General features: G+C 53.4%; 7 protein-coding genes across 7 annotated transcripts; 4 read left to right on the top strand and 3 right to left on the bottom strand.

Moving 5' to 3' along the window:
* The first annotated feature begins 14 nt into the window (after positions 1-14).
* On the top strand, positions 15-1,522 carry BO66DRAFT_459545 (uncharacterized protein). Its single transcript, XM_025652262.1, has one exon. The coding sequence runs from the start codon at positions 282-284 to the stop codon at positions 1,152-1,154; it is 873 nt and encodes a 290-aa protein (XP_025507705.1). The 5' UTR covers positions 15-281; the 3' UTR covers positions 1,155-1,522.
* Positions 1,523-2,382: 860 nt separating this feature from the next.
* Positions 2,383-4,631, top strand: BO66DRAFT_434874 (alkaline phosphatase family protein; the record flags this gene model as incomplete). The annotated part of the gene is made up of 3 exons (XM_025650806.1): positions 2,383-2,844; positions 2,921-4,178; positions 4,231-4,631. The coding sequence occupies 3 exons, from the start codon at positions 2,383-2,385 to the stop codon at positions 4,629-4,631; spliced, it is 2,121 nt and encodes a 706-aa protein (XP_025507704.1).
* A 772-nt stretch (positions 4,632-5,403) lies between these two features.
* BO66DRAFT_313877 (BCS1 and AAA domain-containing protein) lies at positions 5,404-7,077 on the top strand (the record flags this gene model as incomplete). Its single annotated transcript, XM_025643406.1, has 1 exon — positions 5,404-7,077. The coding sequence occupies one exon, from the start codon at positions 5,404-5,406 to the stop codon at positions 7,075-7,077; it is 1,674 nt and encodes a 557-aa protein (XP_025507703.1).
* A 2,183-nt stretch (positions 7,078-9,260) lies between these two features.
* BO66DRAFT_398282 (glycoside hydrolase family 43 protein) lies at positions 9,261-10,515 on the top strand (the record flags this gene model as incomplete). The annotated part of the gene is made up of 3 exons (XM_025648634.1): positions 9,261-9,575; positions 9,657-10,271; positions 10,489-10,515. 3 exons carry the CDS (start codon positions 9,261-9,263, stop codon positions 10,513-10,515), a joined length of 957 nt encoding a protein of 318 aa, XP_025507702.1.
* A 320-nt stretch (positions 10,516-10,835) lies between these two features.
* Positions 10,836-12,349, bottom strand: BO66DRAFT_366066 (DUF821 domain protein; the record flags this gene model as incomplete). The annotated part of the gene is made up of 2 exons (XM_025645242.1): positions 11,875-12,349; positions 10,836-11,789 (listed from the first exon to the last, which is right to left on the bottom strand). The coding sequence occupies exons 1-2, from the start codon at positions 12,262-12,264 to the stop codon at positions 10,836-10,838; spliced, it is 1,344 nt and encodes a 447-aa protein (XP_025507701.1). The 5' UTR covers positions 12,265-12,349.
* Positions 12,350-12,583: 234 nt separating this feature from the next.
* On the bottom strand, positions 12,584-17,827 carry BO66DRAFT_468299 (kinesin-3 motor protein uncA; the record flags this gene model as incomplete). The annotated part of the gene is made up of 2 exons (XM_025652642.1): positions 12,584-17,671; positions 17,779-17,827. 2 exons carry the CDS (start codon positions 17,825-17,827, stop codon positions 12,798-12,800), a joined length of 4,923 nt encoding a protein of 1,640 aa, XP_025507700.1. The 3' UTR covers positions 12,584-12,797.
* Positions 17,828-22,981: 5,154 nt separating this feature from the next.
* BO66DRAFT_175066 (uncharacterized protein) lies at positions 22,982-23,409 on the bottom strand. Its single transcript, XM_025642324.1, has one exon. It carries the CDS (start codon positions 23,346-23,348, stop codon positions 23,127-23,129), a length of 222 nt encoding a protein of 73 aa, XP_025507699.1. The 5' UTR covers positions 23,349-23,409; the 3' UTR covers positions 22,982-23,126.
* Between the last annotated feature and the right edge of the window lie 1,503 nt (positions 23,410-24,912).

Genomic DNA, 24,912 nt, shown 5'->3' with positions numbered 1-24,912 from the left:
CTTTCTGAATGAGGTTTAACAATGCAGAATCAGGATCTGATTTTGTGTGTATCAACTGATAGAATTATTGTAGAGACTGTCCCTCCAAAACGCCCATTTCTCCTGTGTTCCCCAGATCAACTCCTTATTTGGTTTTGTTGTTCTTTTTCTCACTTTCCCAATCCCCTTCCCAAAAAAAAAAAAAAGAATGATCCCCTGCCCAATAGGTCGATACATATGCAAGGCCCTCAAAGTGCAATCAAAAAGGAAAAAGCAAAACAAATCCATTCAAACAAAAGTAGATGAGCCAAAAAAATGACGGCAGACAAAAGTCGACACGTTTTCAAGGTAACAACACCGTTCGTTACCCGCAAACAGGTCTCTATAAAGCAGTTATGCAGCAGCGAGTGAGTGAGTGGTCTTCGACATCCATCCCCGGGGGAACTTTTTCCAGTCTCAATCTAAATCAGCACCATCACCCCGACCACAATGCCTCCGACCAGCGACAGAGCCGAGGCGACCAGCTTCGTGCTCCCGCTCGTGGTAAGACCGTTTGTGGCGCTCGGAGCGGCCGGGGCGGCACCACCACCCTCGCCGCCGCCGCCGCCACCGCCACCGCCGCTGCTGCCACCGCTCCCGCCGTTACCTCCGCCGGAGGTCGCCGAGTGGGTGGCCTTCGGGCTGGTGGTGTTGACGAACCCGGAGCTGGGCGTCGTCGCGGGCACGACGGAGGGGGTCACGATCGCGGGCGGCGCCGTGGTCAGGGGGATGACGGGCACGGTGGCCGGCACGGTGGCCGGCACGCTGGAGTTGGCGGGAATGGGGAACGGGGCCACGACGACCGCCGGGACGGTGGTTGCAGTGGGTTCCTCTGTCGCGGCGGGGGTCTCGGCCGTACTGAGGACGACGGCGGGCGCTTGGGTCGTGGGCTGTTGCTCGGTCTGCACGGGCACCGGAATGGGTTCGGTGGCGCCGGCGGGCGTGGTGGGGATGCTGATGGGGATGGTGGTGGGCGTAGTGTCGGGCTGCGTGGCGTTCTGGCGCGCGTAGATGTTGCCGTGGCGGGCGTGGGCTTGGGCGGTGCCCGCTGCGATGGCCAGGGCCACTGCGAAATGGTTGGAGATGTGCATTGTGGTGTTCCTTTGCTTTGGGAGGGGAACTTAAAACAGCAGTGATTTGACTGGGACTGGGACTGGGACTGTTTTGCTTGAAGCAAAGATGATGAGGAAAGATGGACGATTGACGATGAGGCAAGGATGAGAGAGGTTGTGATGGGGAAGGAAGCTTTATAGCTTTTTTCTATCGATCGAATCCGGTAGCTGGTCCTCGGGACTTTGGCCTGGCTGTTGTTGCTTTCGTTTTGGGGTTGTTTGTTTGATTCTAAACATCCCATCTTGAGTGGTGAAGAAGTCCATTGTTCGAGGCCAGATTCGACATAACACAGTACTGCATTCGGAGAAGCAAAACAGACGCCGGGCTCGATGCAGAGATGCTCTCAATACTGATGGATCCGGATCAGGTTCCATGGCCTGTCCACGGTGGTGGATCTTCTCGACTGAAGTCCTTCATGTCGAGAACAGTTGATATCATGTGACTTGGATCCTCGCTCAGCTCAGCCCTATCCTTGCCGAAATGGGAACCCGTTGCCGGAAGCAGGGACCAAGCAGGAATGTTGATCCATTCTTGGACTACTTTTAGACCAGCAAGTACCTTAGTAGTAGGCTGCTGGAGCCCTGGCGGCACTTTGTCGATGATTTGGAAGGTGAGTCAGCTCTCAGGTGCTCCTCAAGACTTCCGCAAGTGATGGTGTGGCGTTCACGGTTGTGTACGCTTTCAACGGGCGCCCGAGAATTCGCCAGCTGAGTCCGGTTGGCCGCGTGTACAGTACAGTTGGGCCCTACGTTCAAGAGCATTGCTCAGAGGGCTCCCGGGTGCGAAGAATCGTATCGATATTCTAGGTTAGGCTGCGTGTAGACGCTGTGTTGAGTCTTGTGAGTGAAGCTTGATCATGGTTATTTGCGGTTTGCGGAAATAAAGCATTTGCCACTTGATCCGGAGAGGTGACGACCATGCTAGTACTGCAACTAGAGTGGAATTAACTCTTTCTGCCTTGAACTGCTTGTCGCAGATTTCATGGGCTACAATTGAGTAGATAGTATGGGGTATGGGGTAGAATCGAGCATCGAAGCTGAAGGGCGATTGAACTGGAACCGAGGGATGATCCCCTTTTCGGCACCGGCCCGGAGATCGCCCGAACTCCAATTGATCTCCCTATCAATCAACTAAGTTAACTTATCCACTAATCACCTGGCATCATTCATCCACTTCTCTTTCTTCAGCTTCCCACGTCTGTGTTAAAGCGTGTTTCCTTCACATCCGGCCCCATGCCAGCTATTATCCCCCATGCTTTCACGACGTAATAATCGCGACGCTTCCTTTCTTTCCCCCGGCGGCTACGACGAGGATGCCGAGTCGCTACGTTCCCCCTCAGAGCAGGACTCTGACTCCGAAGACGACGAATTCCTCCGCCGATCTCGAACCACTCTAGAACTTGCAGAACACGATCGCACGGTTCTAGACGATGAAGAAGAGACCGAAAAGCTGTTGACCAGAAGCGGTCCGACTCATGGCCTCCGCCGCATTTTTAGCCCCAATAGCAGCAGTGTCCGGATCGGGAAGCAGGAACGCAGGCGACAAAGGAGGCAAGCCAGGAAGGATGCGCGCAGAGGGCGTCTGAGAAACTCGCGAGAATCAGCAGAGATGCTGTTCGAGATGGAAGAGGGCCACCCGGACGATGAGAGCTCTCTCTTGAGTTCCTCCTCATCGGACCTGGACCGTCGGCTCAAGGATTACACATCCGCCCCAGTAGGCCACCACAAGGTCCCCCCCGGTGCAGTTGCGTATGATTCTTATTGTTGCTAACCTATCTCGGTTGCAATAGCCACCGCGTGTTTCATGGCGTCGGCTCTTGTTGATCTTCTCCACCGTCCTGGTTCTCTTCTTCATACTCCTATTAGGTGCCTACAAGGCATCAACGAAATTTCGAGCCTCACATTCCTCGAAACGTTTCTTATCCAACGGCACCGCTCTTTTTGCGCCAACTACAATCCTCATCTCTCTTGATGGCTTTCGTGCGGACTTTTTGAACCGGGGCTTGACCCCGGCCCTCAATTCCTTGATCGCGAACGGTGTCTCTCCGCAATACATGCTGCCCAGCTTTCCTAGTGTGACATTCCCGAACCACTTCACCCTCGTGACTGGACTATATCCCGAAAGTCATGGAATCGTTGGAAACACATTCTGGGACCCAGATATGGAGGATGAGTTCTACTACACCCACCCCAGCGTTAGCATGCAGCCTAAATGGTGGAATGCCGAGCCTCTTTGGATGACGGCTGAGAACCAGGGCGTAAAGGCTGCCATTCATATGTGGCCAGGTTCGGAAGCACATATCGGTGGTGTCGAGCCAACATTTCTCGATCGCTACAATGGCTCCGAAGCACTTTCGCGAAAAGTTGACCGCATCCTGGGCCTGTTGGACCTCCCTGGCGTGGAGGACCAGACGCAATCGTCCCGCCCGCAGTTCATTGCTGCTTACGTTCCCAATGTCGACGCTGACGGGCATCTGTACGGGCCCAATAGCACGGAGACGCGGGGCACGATAGCGAAGGTTGACTCCATGCTTGCTAGTCTTCTTACAGGCCTCCAAGATCGCAACTTGACTGAGATCGTCAATGTTGTGATTGTTTCTGACCATGGGATGGCCAGTACTGCCACCGAAAGATTGGTGCAGCTGGAAGACTTGATTGACCTAAGCTTGGTCGCCCGCATTGATGGCTGGCCTTTGCGTGGGCTTCGCCCCAAGCAGCCGGAAGACCTTGCAGTTCTCCAGAATCAGCTCGAGAGCGTGGCATCCAACTTCTCTCATGCGCTGGAAGTTTACACGCGGGAGAACATGCCCAAACGATACCATTTCCAGAACAACGACCGGATTGCACCTCTTTGGGTGATTCCCAAGGCAGGTTGGGCAATTGTCGAACGGCCGGATTTCGATGCTCAACAAGCCCTAGAAAAAGGAGAAGTCTATCACCCAAAAGGAATCCATGGGTACGACCATGAACACCCCTTAATGCGGGCGATCTTCATAGCAAGAGGCCCTGCGTTCCCCCATGAACCTAATAGCCGATTGGAAGTCTTCCGTAAGTACAGAATTCGCTCCCGTACGCTTTAGCCGGTGGCTGACTCATTTAGAAAACATCAATGTCTACAACCTGATCTGTGACTCCCTCGGGGTGACACCACACCCCAACAATGGAACTCTTCGTCTCCCTCTGAGGCCGGTGGGTCTACATTCTGACGAGGATTCGCCGACCCTCGAGGATCCTTCTGATCCACCATCAGTCATGACCACCGTCGTCGAGCTCGTTAAGCCATCGACGACACCAACCACGACCTCGTCCATGAAATTTGCCAGTCCCACGTCCTCAGCTGACATGGCGGTTGATACGCCACCGGAGACTAGCTCACAAAGCGAGGACGAAACGGGTCCGAACTGGTGGGGAACGTTGTGGGAGAAGATAGAAGAGGCCAAGGACTGGGCGACTGATGTGTTTGAAACTGTCAAAGATAATTTCGTGACGGGGTCGTCCTAGATGACGATTCTTGTTCATTCATCCATCCATTACATCTTTTCCTTTTCTCATTACATCTATACCGACTTCTCAATCAGTCTTGTTGGGTGTTCTGGGGGCAGTACCACATACAGCATATATTAATTCGAGATACCCACAATTGATACTAGAAATATCGAACTTCAACCTTCTGGCAAATGTTGACGATTTCCCGAAATGGGAGCCCGACTGCAGGATGACATCATGTGCAAGACAAAGCGGCTGAGCTGAGCCTCCTTTTTGTCCCTTTGTGGCGATCCTTTCCTTCCACTGATTCTCACTGCAGCCTATTACGCGAGACTGTCGGTGACTCAAGCCTCGCTGCAGTCCATCCAGTCACAGCCCTGTCGGCTAGAGTTACACTGATCCATAAACCGTGGTGCAGCAATGTGGTCTGGAACCATTCGGCATCCCCTAGTTCGTGGCAGCCTGACACACTGTCATGCTGCCTGGCTGACTATGAGAGCGAGAATGCTATAAAGAAGTGAATTTCTTTCAGCAAGGTCTCACTCTTTCTACCTGCTCTAGGGGCCTTTGTCTCTCTTGTTGAGCGCAGCCTTGTCTGCTGCCTGCGTCCCGGTCAAGCTTGAATACAAAGGGACTGTACTTTGTTCGGCTTTGGATCCGAGAATTGATCCGATTGTAATACACCCTCACAGTTCAAGATTCGTTCCTATAAATCTCTCTCGAGGCCCTCTCAAGCATGCTTGGTTTCTGCAACGAGCCTTCAGCTGCGGCTCCTATACTCGCCACCATGAATTCGACCACTCCAATCTTCAATACCTCCGAAACCGCCATCCTGGAGGGGCTCATCCCCGGGTATGCGTTCATCTCGCGGCTCCTGTTATCATACCTCCACATCGACCTTTCGCTCTACATCCCATACATCTTCACGGCCATCAGTATCTACTTTGCCTCCGACCATGTGTCCCACCATGTTCAGAGCCTGTTCCGGAGCCATCTCATGGCCTCAACTGAGGTCCGCATCTACGACGATGTCTACATTTACCTCATGTTCTGGATTTCGCGCCACCGATGTATGCAGAGCACCAGGCACATCTATGCCAGCACCCAGCTCTCCGTTGATCGGTACTACTACGACTCGGACGACTCGGACGACTCATCCGAAGAGGAGATCGATGAGGAAGAGATCGCAAGGAGCAGTTTTGATGAGTACTGGAACAAGATGATCGCCCGGGACCGCACAAAGCGCTTACGCTTTACACCAGCTCATGGAGTCCATCGCTTCCGGTACAAGAACCGCCTGATCTTCCTCAATCGCGTTCGCGACCGGTCCACCAACTCCTTGTACATGCAGGACAATTCGGAACGCCTGATTATCTCGTGCTTTGGACGGGACACCACGCTTCTTAAGCAGCTGCTCGCGGAGGCGCAGGCGGCGTATGTTGCACGCGACGGTAACAGCACGGTCATCTATCGAGGTCAGAAGGCGAATGGCCGTACCGACTGGATCCGTTGCATGGCGCGTGCGCCGCGGGCACTCTCCACTGTCGTGCTGGACCAGACCCAGAAAGATGAGTTTGTCAATGACATCAAGGAATACCTGCATCCAAGGACTAGAAGATGGTACTCCAACCGCGGGATCCCGTACCGACGCGGCTATCTGCTTCACGGGCCTCCGGGGACCGGCAAGACGAGCTTGAGCTTCGCCGCTGCTGGGGTGTTGGGCGTGCCGCTGTATCTACTGAATCTGAGTTCCAGAAGTCTGGACGAGGATGATCTCATGGGCCTCTTTCACCGACTGCCTCGGCGGTGTATTGTGCTCCTGGAGGATGTCGACTGCGCGGGTATGACGCAGAAACGCGGGCCTGACGACAAGGACAAGGACACCGACACCGACCACGCTGCCTCTGCCCGGAAGCCGAGAGACAAGGCTGAGAGCGGCCCTCCGGAGAAGCAGGGGATCTCGCTCTCCGGTCTACTCAATGTCATTGATGGTGTGGCCGCCAGCGAGGGTCGCATTCTCATCATGACTACCAATCATCCCGAGAAGCTGGATGCCGCGCTGCTCCGTCCTGGACGCGTGGATATGAGCATCGGGTTTGGCTATGCGCAGAGCCACGATGTCGAGGAACTCTTTGCGTCTATCTATTCCATGCTGGAGGGTGATTTGCGTTCTGCAGATACGGGAGGTAGCCTTGAAAAGACCTGGCACTCCATGACCAACGGGGTAAAGCCTGTGAATGGGAAGCAATCTCTTGTGATCACTCCGGGGGATATTTCGAACTTGGCGCGACAGTTTGCAGCACAGGTTCCCTCTGGTGAGTTTACTGCTGCAGAGGTTCAGGGATATCTTCTGAACTACAAGAATAACCCTCAGGAGGCGATTGATGGGGTGGAGCAGTGGCTGAAGAGCACGCGCGAGACACGCGAGATGCGTCTTGAAAAGTTGAACTTGAGCAAGTAAAGCATGTGACTTCATATGCTACAATGCTGTTGAATCGACAAGATCAAGATCTATGAGATAGCCTAATTGGTAGTAATACTCAGTAATGACAATAGATCCTATTATTCCATCGATGATCAAATAAGTGCGAAATGGTCGCGAGGCAGTCAGCCGAGGAGACTACTCCAGAAAGAGAAACCCGAGAATCAACAAACAACTTTCCCCTCGACTTCCCCTCGACTTCCCCTCGACTTCCACTTCTCCTCGTAACTAAACTTCGCAAATTGTGCACAGTGTCACATCCGACTCTACCCACAGATCATTTCTCCTTATGCTACCCTAATCCACCGCCTGATAACTTTCCATTTGCCGATCCCGATCGAAAGCGGCCGCGATCGACACACGACTTGCGGATATTTCCCCGCAACTCCCCCCCAAATTTCTGAAATGCGGGGGACATATTACTGAGTCCTCAATATCCATTCACCCGGGTCCGCACATGGAAATCTCGGATTGGAAGAGCTTATCTCACACGACTCCATCGTCTGTCCATTCACCTGATGCGGCAAAACAACACGGGGTTTTCCCGTTCCATGGTCAACATAAGCCGATCGTCCACTCAAAGGAGGAAAAGCACACTCCGATATGCCGGATGACCGTTTCCATAACTTCGAATACCATCCAGAAAGGTGAAAGCTGTTGGGCGTCGCTCAGGTGATAAGGCATGGCGATAAGGCAAGGGACACAACACAGATCAAGGGTCTACCACCAGCATCGCGGGATCTGACGTCGACGATGCAGGAAAGAAGGTTGTCATGCAGCGTGAGTCAGCGGACTTGCGGTGTCCTTGAGGCTCTGGCTTGTCCAGAATGAACTCGAATGATGTTGGTTGTTTGCTGGAAGGACGTAAGGTGAGCAAGCGACTGACTGCCCGAAATCTTGGCCGAGGAATGTTTTGAGGGTGGACGTTTGCCTCTTGACCAAGTCACTTTTTTGCGCTGCCAAGTCTTTTGGACCATCATTCAGAGGTACCCGTCCACACTCCACAGGGCAACAGCATCTAGATGGGCGCATCTAAGCTGGCGGACCCGACGGTGTTAATTGCTGTTGGGCTTTGGAACCCGGCGGTGGTGGTGCACGAGTCAGGCACGAAATGCTGAAGCGGCGGCAGTGGCTGACTTTCCAAGCACTGCGCCTTGCGGCCTATCAGATACAAGACATTGTATGCACGGCACTGTGAATCCAGTCCGGGCCAGCAATCATACTGGTTTCCTTTTGAACTTGCAAAATTGAAATTGTTGTGTGGATGCACCTCCAGTATATTCAGCACACACACACACACATATGTTGGAGTGGTATGATCAACTTCCGTCCTACCTCTTGGTGGCTGTCCTTGCATTTTCACTCACCCCTCCCTTCCCTTCGATTTGTGCTTTCTTATGGCTTTGCAAGAAGGTTCATACTTTGAGTCTAATCCATCGACTCCCCTATAGTTGTGATCTAGTATCACGCTTGCGGGAATCATGGGGCTAAGTTGGCACTAACTAGGGTACAAAGATGTGCTTCCTGTTTTCCTTCCTGTTTTCGGGAATTTCCATACCCCAACCAACATCCGCGCTTTGTTTCTGGTCCGCTCGCCCAGACTGACAAGTCGTTGATGAAACGTCAATTGCTCACCCCAGTGGCCGACTGCAGGTCGTGCGCACCGTTTGCTGTCGGTTCGAAAGGGCAGCCTTGCGGCAGTTGCACGGCGATCCTCTCGATCTACCAGCCGCCAGTCCAGTCACAATCGATCGATCGATTTCTTGGTCAATTATGCTGCGCTACTGTGCTCGATTTCGGTCACTAGACCTGTGGCCCGGTGAGGAGGAGGTCGCGGACTTTGTCCCCGCAGCGAGATAACTGTTGCTCCTAGACTGGGGCCATGTGTTGCATCCTGACCCGGACCAAGAAACCCAATCCTGCTTGGTCCTTGAGACGCCCGGTCAACTGATTGATGAATTAGCTCATTATAGCTCAGACCAGTATAGCCAACTAGAAGTCGTCAATGTAATGGATGACCCGCCTCTTTACTGAGGAATTTCTGCTCGTCTCCGATATAAAACGGCCCGGTCCAGTCATTTCCGGTGGTGTGCATTGTCTTCCTGGTGACTGGCCTGCACTTGCATTTTTTGTATACTGACTGGGTTTATAATCAATCCCCAATGTGGCTTATTCAGGGCGGCCGTTGGCCTTTGGGGCTTCTGCTGGCAGCAACAGCGCCGGTACTGGGCTCTCCTATCGCGCCTCGATCCGCAGGCCCTTGGCTTGCCATTGATTCCGACTTCCCCGACCCCGGCTTCGTTCAAGGTGATGACGGGGCATGGTACGCGTTTGGCACCAACGGCAACGGCAGGACCGTCCAGGTGGCCACATCCCCTGACTTCGAGTCTTGGACTCTGCTGGATAAAGAAGCCATGCCCACCCTGGCTGGCTGGGAGACAGCCGTGGACCACTGGGCTCCAGATGTAGTACAGCGGGTATGCTCCAGGCGTTTCTTTGTTAGCAAGCCGAAGCTGTTTTCGTCGGGGGTGGGGTGAGGGCAGTAGATGATCAGCCAGGCCCCCTTCACCGTCTACACTCTTTTGGCCACCTCGCTAACCAAGAAACCAAATCAGAACGACGGCAAATTCGTCCTCTACTACTCAGGCGAAGCCAAAGACGACCTCCGCCACCATTGCGTCGGCGTCGCTGTCTCCGAATCCACCGACCCGACGGGGCCCTACATCCCCAATCCCACCCCGTTGTCCTGCAGACTGGACCAGGGCGGCTCCATCGACCCGTCGGGCTTCCTCGACCGCGACGGCAGCCGCTACGTGGTGTTCAAGGTGGACGGCAACAGCATTGGCAACGGCGGCGACTGCAACAACGGGATCGCGCCGCTCAAACCCACGCCGATTCTGCTGCAGAAGGTCGCCGACGACGGGTTCACGCCCGTCGGCGACGCGGTGCAGGTCCTCGACCGCGACGACAGCGACGGGCCCTTGGTCGAGGCCCCCAACCTGATCCTGCACGGCGACACGTACTTCCTGTTCTACTCGACGCACTGCTACACGGACCCCAAGTACGATGTGCGCTGGGCGACGAGCAAGTCGATCACGGGCCCGTACACCAAGTCCGGCCGGCAGCTGTTCGCCTCGGGCCAGTGGAATCTGACGTCGCCGGGGGGTGGCACGGTGTGTGGGTGCGGGGATCGCATGCTGTTTCATGGGTTCTGTGGGGGGGATAGGCGGTGTACGTATGCGGCGAGGTTGGAGATTCAAGGGGAGGATGTGGTTGTGTTGTAGGATGTGGATGTGGATGTGGGCTTCTTGTGGGCGTGTTTGGAGTTGTATAGTGTTTATACTGTTGATAGCGAATACACATTGCGGATTATATACTGTACTGGTACAGTCAGCGCAGCAGCAGCAGCAGCAGTAGCAATAGCAGTAGTAGTAGTCTAAGTCCATTCCTATTACTTGTGGAAGAGAGCGATCCCGGGGGTTCCCCCCGGACCCCCATCTTTCTTCCCAGTAGCATTTGAGTATAAAATACACCATATACCAGGGAAAAGCCCAACCCAACACCTAGGTTCCAAATTCATAGCCTCATAAACTCATACCTTCATAACCCCCAAACACCAACAACGCCAACCACACCCAAACCACCATATCCAGATATACAAAGTATACAAATCACCGTACCGGGGGGTCCCCCCCGGACCCCCGTCTTTTTTTTTTTTTTTCACCAAAGAAACCAAGCTACGAGACCCCCAGAACCCAATCCTCAAAAGCCACCACCCCCTCGCGGCCCTCCAACACAGGCACAAACCCCGACACCCGACTATACGCCCCCACCAACTCGCGCCAGTAACACGCCTCCGCCGCGGGCGTCAGATACCGATCGCGGAACGTCCGCACCGCCTCGTCGGCAATCCGCTCCGCCACCTCGGGATGATCAATCAACCACCGCATCTTGGCATCCAAGTCCGCCCACCCCTCCTCCTCGACCACGACATAGTTCGCCTCCGGATGCGGCGCCGCCACCAGCGCGGCATGGTGCGCCTCCCGCCACGACAGCGGGTGCGAGAGCACCACCGCCCTGCAGTTGAGGAGGTACTTGCCGCGCCCGGAGAAGCTGCGCCCCTCCGTGTGCGCCAGGAACATGTAGCCGCAGTGTTCGTGCATCGGGAGGAAGGCCTCCGGCATACCCTTACCTGAACCTGAACCTGAACCTGAACCAGCGGACGGTTCGGAGGTAGAATCCCAGTCCAGAGTACGCACGCTGGACCAGCTCTTCCCCTGCGCGGCTTTGAGGAGCGTCCCCCGCACGGCGGGGTTGGTGGCCGTGCTGCCGCGCCAGAGCAGCTGTTTGCGCTTCTGCGCGAAGGAGGGGAGGGTCGCTTCGAGGGCGGCGATGCGCGCGCGCAGCGCGCCGTACGGCCCCACCCCCACCTCCGGCCACGACCAGTACCCGAAGTCGGGCATCAGCCAGGTGTGTCGGTGGTGCGGGAGTTTGGTGTACGACCAGATTGGCGGCCCGCTGGCGGTGGTGGTGGTGGTGGGGGGCGGGAGGTAGAAGTCTTCGGTGGTGAGGATGAATTCGAGGGGTGGGAGCGGGTCCGGGGAGGCGGCGAGGGCGCGGTGCAGCGCGTGCAGCGTTGCTTTGGCGCGGCTGAAGGTGGCGGGTTGTGGGGTGTAGGAGATTATGTAGAGCTTTTTGTTGGGGGAGGTGAGGTTAGGTTGGGTTGAAATTTAGGTGTTAAAGGGGGGTTGACACAAGGAAAAGGACAAAACCTACCTGTCCATCCGCAATCATCCCCCGCACCATCCCATCCGCCATCTCGATCTGATCCAACTCCTCATAGCGGATCGGGTTCTGCGCGCGCGTCGCCGTCGAGTTGTCGATCTCCACGAACAGCTTGGGGAACGCCGCGCGGCATTGCCGCGCCGTGAGCCCGTAGTTGTTGCCGTCGCGCGCCGCCTCGAATTCCCAGGCGGTGGTGGTGTTGCTGCTGCTCATGGGAAATTCCGCGGGCGGCGGAGCACATCCCCCGGTCTGCAGAGATGTCTTCAGCGCATATTTGGCGACCGAGGTGGAGTACTGCGTGCCGAAGATAAGGAATGTCGTGATGATCAGCGAGAGGACGGCGGCGGTGGCGAGGAGGTGCGCTTTGGATATGGTGTACATCCTCGATTCTGGTCGTGGGCGAGGCGCATTCCTCTTGGAAGCGTCCTCTGCAAGATCTCGCGCTGTAGTGTAAGGTTGATGCGTGATAGATGTCAGTTGAGTCGATGCGATAAGCTCAATGTTGATAGCGCAGATCCCCCATGATGCAATGGGGGTTGTCATGGCAACCTTTCAGTTACTTGTGCTCATACTACGTTCGAGTATGCATCCAGTCTGCTCTCCACACCAGATCTAGGCTTAATACCATAATCGACTTACTACGTATATAATTACTACCAGTACGTACTGCCAACTACACAACCCAAAAAGAGGCCAGGAGGCGGTTGCTTCTATGTCGAAATAGTCTCAAGATGTATGTACATGGAGATCACAGGCGCCATCAGGGCAAAGGTATTCAGGGGTATCTCAAAATCAATCAGGAAGGGTTGTCACGAGTCTAACGAAAGATGAACACCAGGCCTGCCAATCACTCAAAATGAGAAAGAAAAAGAGACGCAATGCATTACAAATTTGGAGGGGTGGGGACAGCACGATCAAGAACCATTCGTCATCGCCCGCGCCCCAGCGTTGCTGAAGTAGCTTTCATCGATCTTCAAGATCCACTCCACCTTCTGAGCTTCCGTCCGGGCCGCGAACAGAAACGTATTCTGCGACCCATACACCGCAAACACATGGCGGCCCCTCGACGCCCCACGGTCACCCGTCGTTCCTGGCCCGTCGAGAAGCCGTGCAAAATCAGGGGAATGATCGACCCGCGAGTTGCGCAGGTTGATGGCATTGATCTCGTCCCCGTCGGGGACGGAATGAACATGCAGGTAAGGTCGGCGAAGCTCAACAAACCGCCGCACCCAGTGGCTGTTGGTATCATCCGGGGTAAGTAGGTATCCGGACTTGAGAGAAGATGGATTCTTTGGGAGAGTCTGGATGGTGGCCACAAATCGCGGCTTCAGGGATGCCTCGTCGGAGATGGAGCTCGAGTTCTCGTCGTCGCTGGACGAAGGCTGCCGGATCCGAGAAGAAAAAGCCGCCCCGCCTGCAGGAGGCTCGGTGTTGCTCCGAACAAGGATTGCTTCAATCGGATCGGTCCTCTTCGCCCAAAGATCGATGTATTTCTGGAGCAGTTTCGCATCGCGGTCCGCGCCTTGCTGGCTCCGAAGAGGGGTCGAGCGTCCACTGCGCATAGGCGACGCCACCAAGCTGTTGGCACTGAGAGCTCCTTTCGCAGCATACAACTCGGCGATGCGTCGCCGCCGTTTGCGCGCAGCAACATAGTCCCGCACGAGCGACACCTTGCGTGGGGACCACGTAGTCAGATACTCCTCGCCTTTAACGTAATCATTCTGCGTGTTCATGCGCCACAGGTCTGCCGCCCGCTTGGCAGACACCGGCCGAACCACCAAGGAAAACATGCGAACAGTCGAGTGCACAATACGCGTGGAGTTGAAGAATTGCTTGAACATGGATTGCGGCCGGACATAGGTTCGACCCTGGATCTGGAGAGTCAAGTCAATCTCGAAGGGCACTGGGTCCTGCAAGCGTGAAGATATCAGGTCCCATCTCAGGGTCACCTGGACGCGGTACTTATCCGCAGTGACCCGATCAAGAAGCAGAGACCCGTGCAAACTGGAGTCCCATTGGCCTATGATGGTGATATTAGAAGTTCCATCTGCATTCTCTTTCACACCAGGCTCTTGAATGAACTTCAGTGGAACGTCGGGGGTTTGCAGGTCTTGATCCGGGATTTTGCCCCAAGGGTCGAGCAGTCGCACGGACCCCACGCGAATGTTGGTCAGGTCATCCCAAGGCAGACTCTCGGTGGAGCTATAGGTCAAGTTCGCCATGATACGACGCTGCAACCCTTGGTGTAGTTGGTATGTGCCTGCATCAAGGCTATTGCTTTGAACAACCTCAACCGGAAGGTAATCGCCGGATTCCGCCAACTCGAGGATCTGCACCCTTGCAAAAACGTCGTGTCTCTCTTCGGAATAGAACTCTGTTTCGGCAATCCGTGGAGTTTTCCGTTTCTTGGGCGCCGGCTCGGCTGAGTCACGCATGTCGTCCCAGCTGAGAAGTTTATCGAGGTGCATCTGGGTCACACGGGCATAGACGCAGATTTTCAGAGCGGCGCTGCGGGGGCTGGACAATGGCAAGCTCATGCTGTGGACGCTCTCAAATCGCACTGGGGCTTCTTCGAATCCACTGATCATCTGCGTCGTAGTGGCACCGCCCTCCTCGGAGATCCCAGGCACGACGAGCTGAGCATGCACCTCCGACCCTTCCCATTCGGCAAACCCAACCATATCCCGCATGACCACGTTGAACTTCAACGTAGACGACGGGGCCTGGGCCGAGGAGGGTTCCAGAGACAGTCGGATAATGCCGATGACGTTCTGCGTATAAGGTGAGAACACTTCGACGGAGAAATCCTGGACTCGGGTTTCGAAGACAGCAGTGAGCGGAATGTCGGCGTCACCCACAAGCGAGTACTGAGGCGAGCAGGGTTCGGAGAAGGGATTCTCTAACTTGAAATGCTGGATGTAGTCAGGACGGTCGATGTACTGGTGTAGCTGACGCATAGCCTGGACGCGACGCTGGAGCTTCTCGATGGACCAGAGATGGATCACACATTGCTTGAAGTCGATAACACGGATAGCTACGCATGGCTTCCTAGCGTCATCCAAGACAACGTCCTCGTCTCCGGAGATACCGTTCAGTACGAGGTCATAAGACGAGGCCATATTGTGCCCATGATCGATGATTGCAAACTGAAATACAACATTCTTGTCCATGATCTGACTCATGACCTGGGCTTCCTTCAGCAGCGACGCGTATTGCAGCACCTTCTCGGCCATGCGAACGTAGCTCTGCTGCGACCAGTGGCGGTAAACTGAACGTGCGACCTCGAGTTCTCGGGCGTCGAGTTTGGCAAAGCCATTCTCATAGACTTTGGGTACCGGTTGGCCTAGATCCTTCATGTGAGACTCAAATGCTTCCTTTTGCTTCCTGAGTTGTTCCTCAAATTCCTCTTTCGCTGTCCGCAGGGCTTCCTCCATCCGGGTCTTTTCAGAGCGGAGGTCTTCAACGTCTTGACTGGATGACGTCTCAGCATTTCTCAGTTTGTCTTGATATTCTTCTTTCTGCCGATCCAGCTGCCGCTGCATATCCTCGCGCACAGATTGCAGAGTCGCATCGGCTCCACTCTGTGCCTCATCGTCATCGTTGGGACGAGGAGTCCCGGGCATCGTGATGGCAGTATCCAACGAGAAGTTGTCGATAGTACCGTTTGACATGTACTTGTCTCGTACGGGAAAAGAACTCAACGAGTCAGAGTCCTCCTCATTCTCCGCCAGGCCCCGGCGTGTAGCCCTGACCTTCTGCACATCCTCAAACAAGGCGTCCAGCTCATCGTCAGGCATATGCGAGATGTGATCGGGCCCCAGTACAGCGCTGACGGCTTCACGGCGAGCATAGAACCAATCGGATTCCCTGCTGGGCTGCGACGGCATCGGTGAATCGGCCCTACTCGAGTCGCCATCAATCTCCGACCCGGTTTTGCTCACATTGCGGTCATGGGTTTTGTTTGGCGCGGGTGAGCCAAGCTGGCTTGTGGTGACCGTATGACGCAGCAGACTTTGCTCGACTCGTTCGGCACGGGCCTCTTGCGGATGGTTGAAGCGGAAGATGTGGAAGTCACCCAGAATAATCCGAAACCCACTTTTAAGGCGCTTGGGTTGATCGATACGCAATCCGTTCACCATAACGGCGGCGCCTTCGGTGGGGATGATGGTGACAATGTTGTCCACGTTCTCAAACTTACAGTGATCGGCCATGATCTTGGATCCGTTCAGTCTGATCTCCACATGGCTGCCCTGATCCATATTGCCAACCATAGTTGTTCCTGGTTTGATGTTGTACACAAGGCACTCTGCGAGTAACGGATCGTCACTGAGATTGACCAAATGAGGCATCTTCTTTGGTGTACTGAGGCCAATGAAGCCCTTCTCAATACTGATTCCAAGCTCCTCCAAGGCTGTTTCGCGCTCCTTGTGGATCTGCTCGGTCTTGGCCATTTTCTCTTCCCATGTCTGGTTCAAGTCCTTATAAAGTTTCTCACTCTGATTCAATTGCTCCACAATCTCCGCCTTGCTGACTTTGGTGACTGAACCATCCGCCTGATGAATCGAAACCATCTGCTTCTCCAGAGGCGTGTCTGGGGGATAAGATTCCTCGGGTGGGATACCGTCAGCGGCAGCGGGGTTGCCAGCAGCTGCGCCGGCCATTGCTGCTACACCACCACCAAGCTTCGCTCTCAGCTGCGCTAATTCTTCCTTCAATTCTCTGATCATCCGTGCATTGGGGTCCTCGTTCACCACTGCGTGGTTCTTGATTCGCTTGGCCGAGTCTGCATACCGTAAAGTACTCAGAGTCTCATCGAAGTTGATATCGGCAGGTGAGATCGCAGCAATCATCGCCGTCATGGAGTTACCTCCTAAAGAGTCCTTGAGCAGCCATGTGAGGATAGAATCACGATACGGAACCATTGAAGCATTCTTCTTCTTTCCAGAAGCCACATCCGCCAGGGCAGCAATGACCCGACCGAGGGTGGACAGCGATCGATTGATTTCAGCACCTTCCTTCAACCGCGCGCCGGTGGCTCCCGTCGAATTTGCTCTTTCCGAACCCGCGAGATCGACCAGACTGATTCGGGAAACCTTCTCGGTGTCCATCGAGGTTTCGGCATCATGGCGCTTTTGCGTAAGGGTCAAGGTGAACACGGCGTGTGATCGACTGGAGGTTTCGTTCATGTTTGTCGCCGCCACCGTTCGGGCCTTATTACCCTCGTCCATCAAATTGTCGATTTCATCGAAGGAGCGCACGACCAGTTTGGCCAGGTCCTCCACGTATGGACCTGTGGACGGGTGCTCGCGGACCTTGAGATTCCCTTTGTTCGAGGGATTGAGCAGATCGCGGACTCGCTCGTTGTAGATTTCGAGATAGGACACTTCGACGGTACAGCTAAGGTTTTTGTCTTGCTGGATGGCAGAGATGCGCTCGAACATGGACTGGCAGATCCGAGGAATGACACCATACTCCTTGCCATAACCCATCATCGAGTACGATTTTCCGGAACCCGTCTGACCGTAGGCGAAGATGCAGTTGTTGTAGCCCTGGAAGGCATTGTCCAAAAGGGGCACACCCAAGTCACCGAAGAGGTTGTCCTGGCTTGCGTAGTTCGGGGCATTCTTGTCGAAAGACCAGTACGACCTGTCGAAGGCGAATGCTTTCGGCCCTTCCACGGCACCTTTCCCCCCGGCCTTGCGTAGTTTGTCGTCGGCACCAGGAGGCGGGATGAGAACCGTTTGGTTCCCTTTCATCTGAATAATACATTTTGCATTTCGGTCGAGCTCTAGATGACGGGAGAGAAAGATGGGCCAGTCAGTCGAAGGGTCCAGGAGTATGTGCGAGTCCACTACGTCGCATTCGCCCTTGCTGTTTTTTTTTCTGCTCACTCACCTCTGCTGTTGAACGGCCGTACTCGGACCACCACCTTGATATTACCCATCTTGGCCTAACTCCCACCGACGGAGGACTCCTTTCTTTCGGGGATTTCGTTCCGCTTCTTGTCGTTATCGATACACGGAGGGGGTGACAGGGGTTATTGTTGAACAGTACAAAGCGGGAAACACAAAAGTCGCGAACGCTACAAGGAGCGCCGCCCTATGATGTTTCGCAAGCTGGTGTGTTTTTTTGGCCCGGGTCCGCGGGTGATTGCTTCTAAGCTCGAGATTCGGGGTATGGAAAGGAGTCACTGGAAGATTGACAGACAAGGCCGGATGTCAACAAAGACGTCATGTATTGTTGCGGGCGAATCGTTTGGCGCGTCTTAGGGGGAGTAGGATCGCAGTAAACATGGACGGTTCAGCGGAAGGGAAGTCGACTGCAGTGCGACAAGCAGACCGGAGCGAAGAGGAGGGATTCACCGAGCAGCGATAGTCTCGAAGGTTCGAACAGGGGGAATGGGAGTGGGAGAGGTGGAAGTGTTATTGCATTGATTTATCGGATCGAGGTCCGAGGGCCGGTAGACTGAACTGGACTCGACTGGCAAAAACGTTCTTGGGTTCTTCTTCACCTTTCAGTTCGTTGCCCCCCAAGCACAAGCACAAGCAGCAGCAGCAGTAGCAGCAGTCACTTAGCAGCAGCACGGGACGGGGAAAAGCCACACTATGAGACGGGGCGGGTTTCGAGGGCGATCACGTAAGCGTCCCTGTGACACTCCCGACCAATCATATCTCGACCTGGTCTCCATAGGAGCTTAGTCATTTGTCCCTGGGCTTGCTAACTAACTAAGGTAGTTAGCAGTCACTAAGACAAAAGTTGGTTCACTTACTGAGTGGTGAGTATTCCATCTTCACCCATGCATTCATCTGCAGGCACACATTCTTAAATGTGTCCTCTCGACATCATGATTTGCTTTCTCCAACATAAGGTGTCTGATAGATCTGGTGGTGCTTCCAGGATCGTTGCGTTGTAATAGGCTCATGGTGGACTACCCTCTGCTGCAGTTCCACCGGTTCCAGAGATTATCCGCTCTCCACTGCAGGGCTTAGACTCGGCTTGAACTAGATAATTGACAATGAATTGGAGGAATGAAATGAAGGTACAGTGATTTCTTCCCTTATCAGCATGAATAGTAAGATCAGAAAAAATAGTCATGGGCTATGCTCAGCTGCAAGTTGTAGCCACAATTCCTCTCACGGGTGCTCTACGTACGTCATTTGCTCTCACGTTTTGTTAACGGTGGTTGTCTGCCCAACCCTTCATAAGCCCTCGGAGTATCTTTTCCAAACAGACCCCTCCTGACCCATGCGGCCTGGTCACCACACAAGTCTTTGCCAGAGGGAGGGCTACTGCGGGGTCAGACTGTCTCTTTGTTTGTAGCTGAGAGAATGATCTCTTAAGTAGCCATCTAATCCTTTCTGCCTCACCCCGCCTTGTCGCCGCAATCAGGCAGACTTGGATATGCAATAACAACTATGGGTTATAGACTTCCCGCCCAAGAGAACTGGATCAGTCGGACTGTTGACTGTCTGGGTCCGCAGGGACAATCAGATGTGCTTCTGGCTTTGTTCTTCGTTGGCCGTAGGTCAGATACGCGTAAGACTAGTAAGACTCCAAGATGGGTACGTAGTATAGATCACGATTATCGCTGTCACCTCCGAGGCTCGGAGCGACAATCAGGGAAGATTTCCTCTTCGTTTTGACCTGAACGTCTTGAGCACACACAGGTCTTACAGGCGGAGTCCCGACCATGATGCATCAGTTCATCGCATAACCTAAGAACCAGTACAGCGCGTACCTCCTCTGATGCCAGTGATCCAGGCGGACTTGATTCAGGCGCTGGTGATGTGAGGTATATGAGAAAGGTACTATGACCATCAACCTCCCTGATTGCTTTCGATTTGTAAACTAGGTTTGCAAGAATGCTGCATGTACAGCTGGCAGGATGCGGTGGATCGGTTTGTTGAACCTGTAAGAGAGGGACAGGTAGCCGACGGTAAGGTACCAGAATTGTTGGCCTCTACCGAGTCTGGTGAAGGCATATCGCTACCCAATAAGCACCGTTCCTCTCCTCAAGCAACGTAGCAGTCACTTATGTAAACATGCATTGGTGAATCGCGGCCCCGTCCTGAATGTCACCCTGCGGAGTCTACTCATACTAAGCAGCTGGGATATAACACAGGAATGACATTTTCCTTGAGAAGAGGTACTTTCTTCTACGAAGGGTACAATATCGAGATATTCTACTAGTGATTCTGCCTTGGACAAAACGCATCGCATCACTGATGCTGTGGTGAATCGTTGCTGAAAGAGTCATCAGTACCATTCTTTGGACCAGACTCAAAGGTACCAGGGCCTGTACTCCGCTCCTGGACGCTATGTGTCATCAAGCCTGATGTGTCGGCCCCTCTATGAAAGAGTTAATCCCCGTCCTTCATCCATTATGCATCTCGTCAAAGGCACTGGGGCGAAGGTGAGCAAACTCACAGGAGGAACTCCCTACCTGAAGAGAAGAAGGTTTGCCGGCACAACTCAGAGTTCAGCGCATATCACACAGAAGTCTCTGGAAGCGAGCACAACCTCACAACGCTGGAACTCTCCTCGATGGTGATCATCAAGGTGGTATCACTGCTCATGTGAGCGCTCTGTGAACCTCTGTATCTTACCGGATTGTAGTCCAGCGAGGAGGATGACTCGAATCATCAAAAACCCGGTATCTGGAGTGTAGCATAACACAGCCTAGCGAACCGAATCGAGGCGGGACAGAACTGGCAGGCAATGCCTAGTCCATGGCCCGGGTGGCCAATGGACCGGCCCATGGAAGCGTCATATCTTAGCAACCCGTCCTGTCATTGCGCACAGCAGCATGCAATCGTTCCATTTGGTGTTTATGGCTGGACGCCCATTCTTTCGCTCCCCCCCTTGCAAAGGTCAGAATCTGGCTATTGTTCAACCTGACGCCTCAATTGTGCGATGCAATACTTCGGTCTGATGATGATCATGTGTAAGGGGCTTTCGCTCAATGAGCCTTTTGAGATGGAAGGGTTGCGCTTGTGAAGCGTACACTGCATCGATCAGCATAACAGCTTGACGAGTAGGAATTTGTGCCATGTTTTCGTAACTTGTTCCTCAACTCTCCGGGAGGAGCCATTCTACTACCTACAATGGCAAGATTTACCAATATGGCATTCAGCCCCGGAGCAGTGTATTGAGTAGAGTAGCGCTGAACGTAGACTCGGGTGACAAGGTTCATTGTACTTGTGACGTTATGAGGATCGCTGTACAAATGGTATAAACCACCTGGGTCGGCGGAAATTTCGCTCCTTGCCTCCGCGCTGCAGTTCTTCGATTGCCTATCAGGCGATTGTGCGCGGGTTGGCTTGTGTAGCACAGCGAGCCATAGAGCCGTCACAAGGATCCCATGGTGTCGAACTGAAATAGTGTTCTAGAAAGATCATGATCAGGTTGCAGGTTCGCGTACACATCCTTTCCCATGTAGAATGAAGCTGAGCACATGCTCGTGATCCGCGCATGGCTCCATATGTTATGACATCCTCGATCTTACCGAAATCTTTTGTGTTTCAGAAATGAAGACTAATCCCTCTAATGGGACTCGATTGATGGTACTTTCAAGGGTATACAATCTTTCAGCGTGGCCCCATCTCGTGTCTTTTCCGATTGCGCGTATGACAGCAAGGTATCTCATAGGGCGCAGTCGATCCGATAGAATGGCCGGACTAAAGGTAAGGTGTCGATCGGTCGGTCACGCTGTCCTTCCACTGCGAGACTCAAGTCAGGCCAGCAGCTTCCGCCACCCGACAGTTTAACGAGAACACCCATTGACACGGAAACATGGCAGTTTCAAAACACGATGTTGGCGGAAAGTTAAATAGAAAGGCTCTCCGCCACGTGAGGGAGCAGCCGATGGCATAATTTGCGCGCTATAGGGCTTTAGAACCTACAGGCGCACTGCCATGGGCTGCATCAGAGGATCTTGGCTGGTGATGAATAGGTTGAACTCACAAATATACGTTTCTTGTCATCTCGAAAACAGTACCGTAGAACTAGTCGGCATTGCTTGCTGGGGAGGTCGGCTAAATTCAAACCAAAGAGCGCGTTCTTGCTATGAGCAGTAGGCCAATGGTTAGATCTATCTATAGGCAGCACAGCTGGCCAAGTATGGGTAGCTTATGTTCTATGTTACTTGATGTCATTGTATAGCATCCCGAAAGATCGGTTAGTGGAACCCTCCGCAGCGCTTGGTCTGTCCTCCGGCCTAGCACTTTCTCGCCTATGTGGGTTACACTTCGATCTGGGCAAAGTCAAGACTGTGCAAACCTCGCCAGCTGGATACGGCCAGAGACGCGGAAGGACGATCGAGCGGAACGTCGATGGGTTAGTCTAGAGCTTGATGATTCACAATTGAAAACATGCCCAGCTACTCGCTCACTGCTGTTTGTGACCAAGATGGAGCGGTGTGGCGGGAACTGTCACCCACAGCTGCCCTGACGTCACCTGGCCAGAGCTTAGGTGGGTGCTTTTTGCTGGGGTTCAATATACCATGATTAAGTCTCGGATCCCAACCTTGACACAAGCTCAAGCTAGACGCAGTTACGCGAGTGTCATGGGGACCCATATGAGTGCCAAGATCCATCTTCTCGCAGTTGAGTGAGGTTCCTTTATTGTCACTTGCTTTTTAATTTGGACATGCGACAGAGGTTCTTTGTTCCGCTCCGTTGAAGCTGTACGGGTAAGTTTGCGCCAGGCGGTCAAGCTTCACACGTGGTATAGAACAGACCAGCCTAACAATCCACCCTCTATCTCACCAGCATTCACGATGGCGTTAAAATCTAGACAGGCCCGAGAATGCGGAGAGTTCTAAATTTGACTGGGTTCTTTACGATGCTTGTGCAAGGTGTTTGGGTGCTCCGAGTTAGGATTGGACCTGATCTTCCACAGTAGGACTTGAGCCTCGCGTCAGAACGGATGTATATATTTTCGGACTTGGATAAGGCCATTTGCAATATGACGTCCACTTTAGCAGCTGTACGGACTAGAACGACAACAAACTGAAAACACAGCCCAGCTACAGATGTAACATACTAGGACAGTCCTGTCCCTTTTTTTACTAGTCGTAAAGCTCAAGAAACTTGAGTATGCGAGCTCTCTACGTTCTCCTCTCATTAAGTATCGGAGCAATCACATGATTGTATATTCGTCTCGAGATTCCCAAACGATAACTATAGATTTTGGGACAACAGTAGTATACTATGGACGGAAGGGCGCTTAGAGGCCCACGGTAGTCACGGTTCATTGTCCGATTGATGGGTGTGCAACCACAATATGCGATAGCTTACCACGGTCGCGTCGGAAATTTGATTAGAATGTGATCCAGCGCTTGGTCGAGCGCTAGTGATTTCCAAAGAATCGTCGCATCCTGCAAAAAGTGAAAGAAAGAAAAAGGAAGAGGAAAAGTTACAGATGCGAGCTGTTACAAGTTTATGAATCTTGTCCACAATGCGCATAGGTATAGTTACTCATACTTCGCTTCTGCCGAAGAGGTCTGCAGCCCGCAGTGGTAGGTAGATAGATAGATAGAGAAACGAACGAATGCGCTCGTGCTCGCATTTTCCTCTGATTATTATTTTCCGAGGTGTCTTTCCTGAAGGGGAGATATAACCGAGATTGGCCATGGCTCCTCGATGAACTCCGCTGACGTTGAGCGCACTGGCCAGTAGCAGACTACACAACCGTGCGGCGTACGGTAAGAAAAGCAAGAAAACGGCCGCGCTTACAGAAGGACGGACAATCAGTGTGACTTCACGGCTCAGGTCGCATGGTGCAGGAAGCACGTTCTGGCTAAAGCACTGCCTACAGTAGTTGGTTGTTTTGAATAATGCTAATGCTAATGCTAATGCTAATGCTAATGCTAATGCGAAGATTGACGCGACCAGCCAGAGCTCTGGATGGAGAAGTCACACATAATCAGAGTAAGTTAGTATGTATTAACCAGGTATTAATAAGAGACTCCCATGTCAAAGAAACAGGCGCTGGTTCAAGAGGAGACGCCAGCAGATCTTGTCCTTGATCATCAGCACCTGGCTGGCACTGGCAGTCGATACCGTAGCTAACTACTGCCTATTATTGACCCCAGGACGGGGTGGCTGGTGAAATTGAAGGTCGGCCACCATCCTCGGTCTTACAGTTTTTGTTCGATTCCCGAGGACGCTTGGCCCGGTTGGGTCACACCTGCTGAGAGTCACAATGAGCATTCGGGATGGCCGGATGCTTTCCAGACTGGGCGGCGAAGAAACCCTGTTCCTGGGTAGATGGATGGTGAACATAAGGGCATTTTTATTTATTATTTGAACAGTTGGATTATGACCAGATCAAGATGCAGACGCTGTTGATAGATAGATAGATAAATAACATTGATCAAATAAAATTGTTGATGAGCCTGCACCCAGCCTTTTAAGAGGAGAATTAAAAAAGCAACTAACTTAAGGAACTGGAACTGTGTGGGTGGGTGGGCGGGCAGTGGTAGTGGTAGTGGTAGTGGTGGTGGTGGTGGTGGTGGTGGTGGTGGTGGTGGTTGGGGAAGATACAGGTGGTAATTTCTAGTACGGGTAAGTAATGACGGTCAGTGACGGACCGCCTTACCTAAGACAGGTTAAACCCGATGGAGCGAAAAACCCTGGAGGCGACCTTTGTTGGAACTGGAAAGGTTGGAAAGTCGACGAAGCTACCGAGCCAGTCAGCTCCCCTTCGCAACTGCGGCCGGTACAAATGCCCCATCGCTCGCCCCTTCCTCTCGCTGCGGCTTTCTCTCTCTGCTCACTCTCGTTGGTCATCCAACCTCTCCAGTCCTTGCGTGTCCCCCCTCCAGGGAGTCCAGTCAACCCCCCCAGTTGGACTGTTCTTGTCTGCCCGCACAGAGCCCATTGAGCCCATTGGTTTCAAGGTTATCTGCTCTTTTTTCTTTTTTTTCCTACTCGCTCCTCCCTCCAGCCTGGGTTGGCTTCCCAAGTTCAAACCCATCACCCATCTGGTCTTTGTCCAACCCAATCGTCGTTTGCCCTTCCCACCCCC

This window comes from Aspergillus aculeatinus (genome assembly GCF_003184765.1).
Source record: "Aspergillus aculeatinus CBS 121060 unplaced genomic scaffold BO66scaffold_5, whole genome shotgun sequence".
Lineage (NCBI taxonomy): Eukaryota > Fungi > Ascomycota > Eurotiomycetes > Eurotiales > Aspergillaceae > Aspergillus > Aspergillus aculeatinus.
This window is presented reverse-complemented; position numbering and strand designations above follow the sequence as displayed.

Excerpts from the sequence above, each read along its gene's own strand:
- BO66DRAFT_459545 (XM_025652262.1), top strand. The coding sequence starts at position 282 with ATGAGCCAAAAAAATGACGGCAGACAAAAGTCGACACGTTTTCAAGGT.
- BO66DRAFT_175066 (XM_025642324.1), bottom strand. The coding sequence starts at position 23,348 with ATGCGCATTGTGGACAAGATTCATAAACTTGTAACAGCTCGCATCTGT.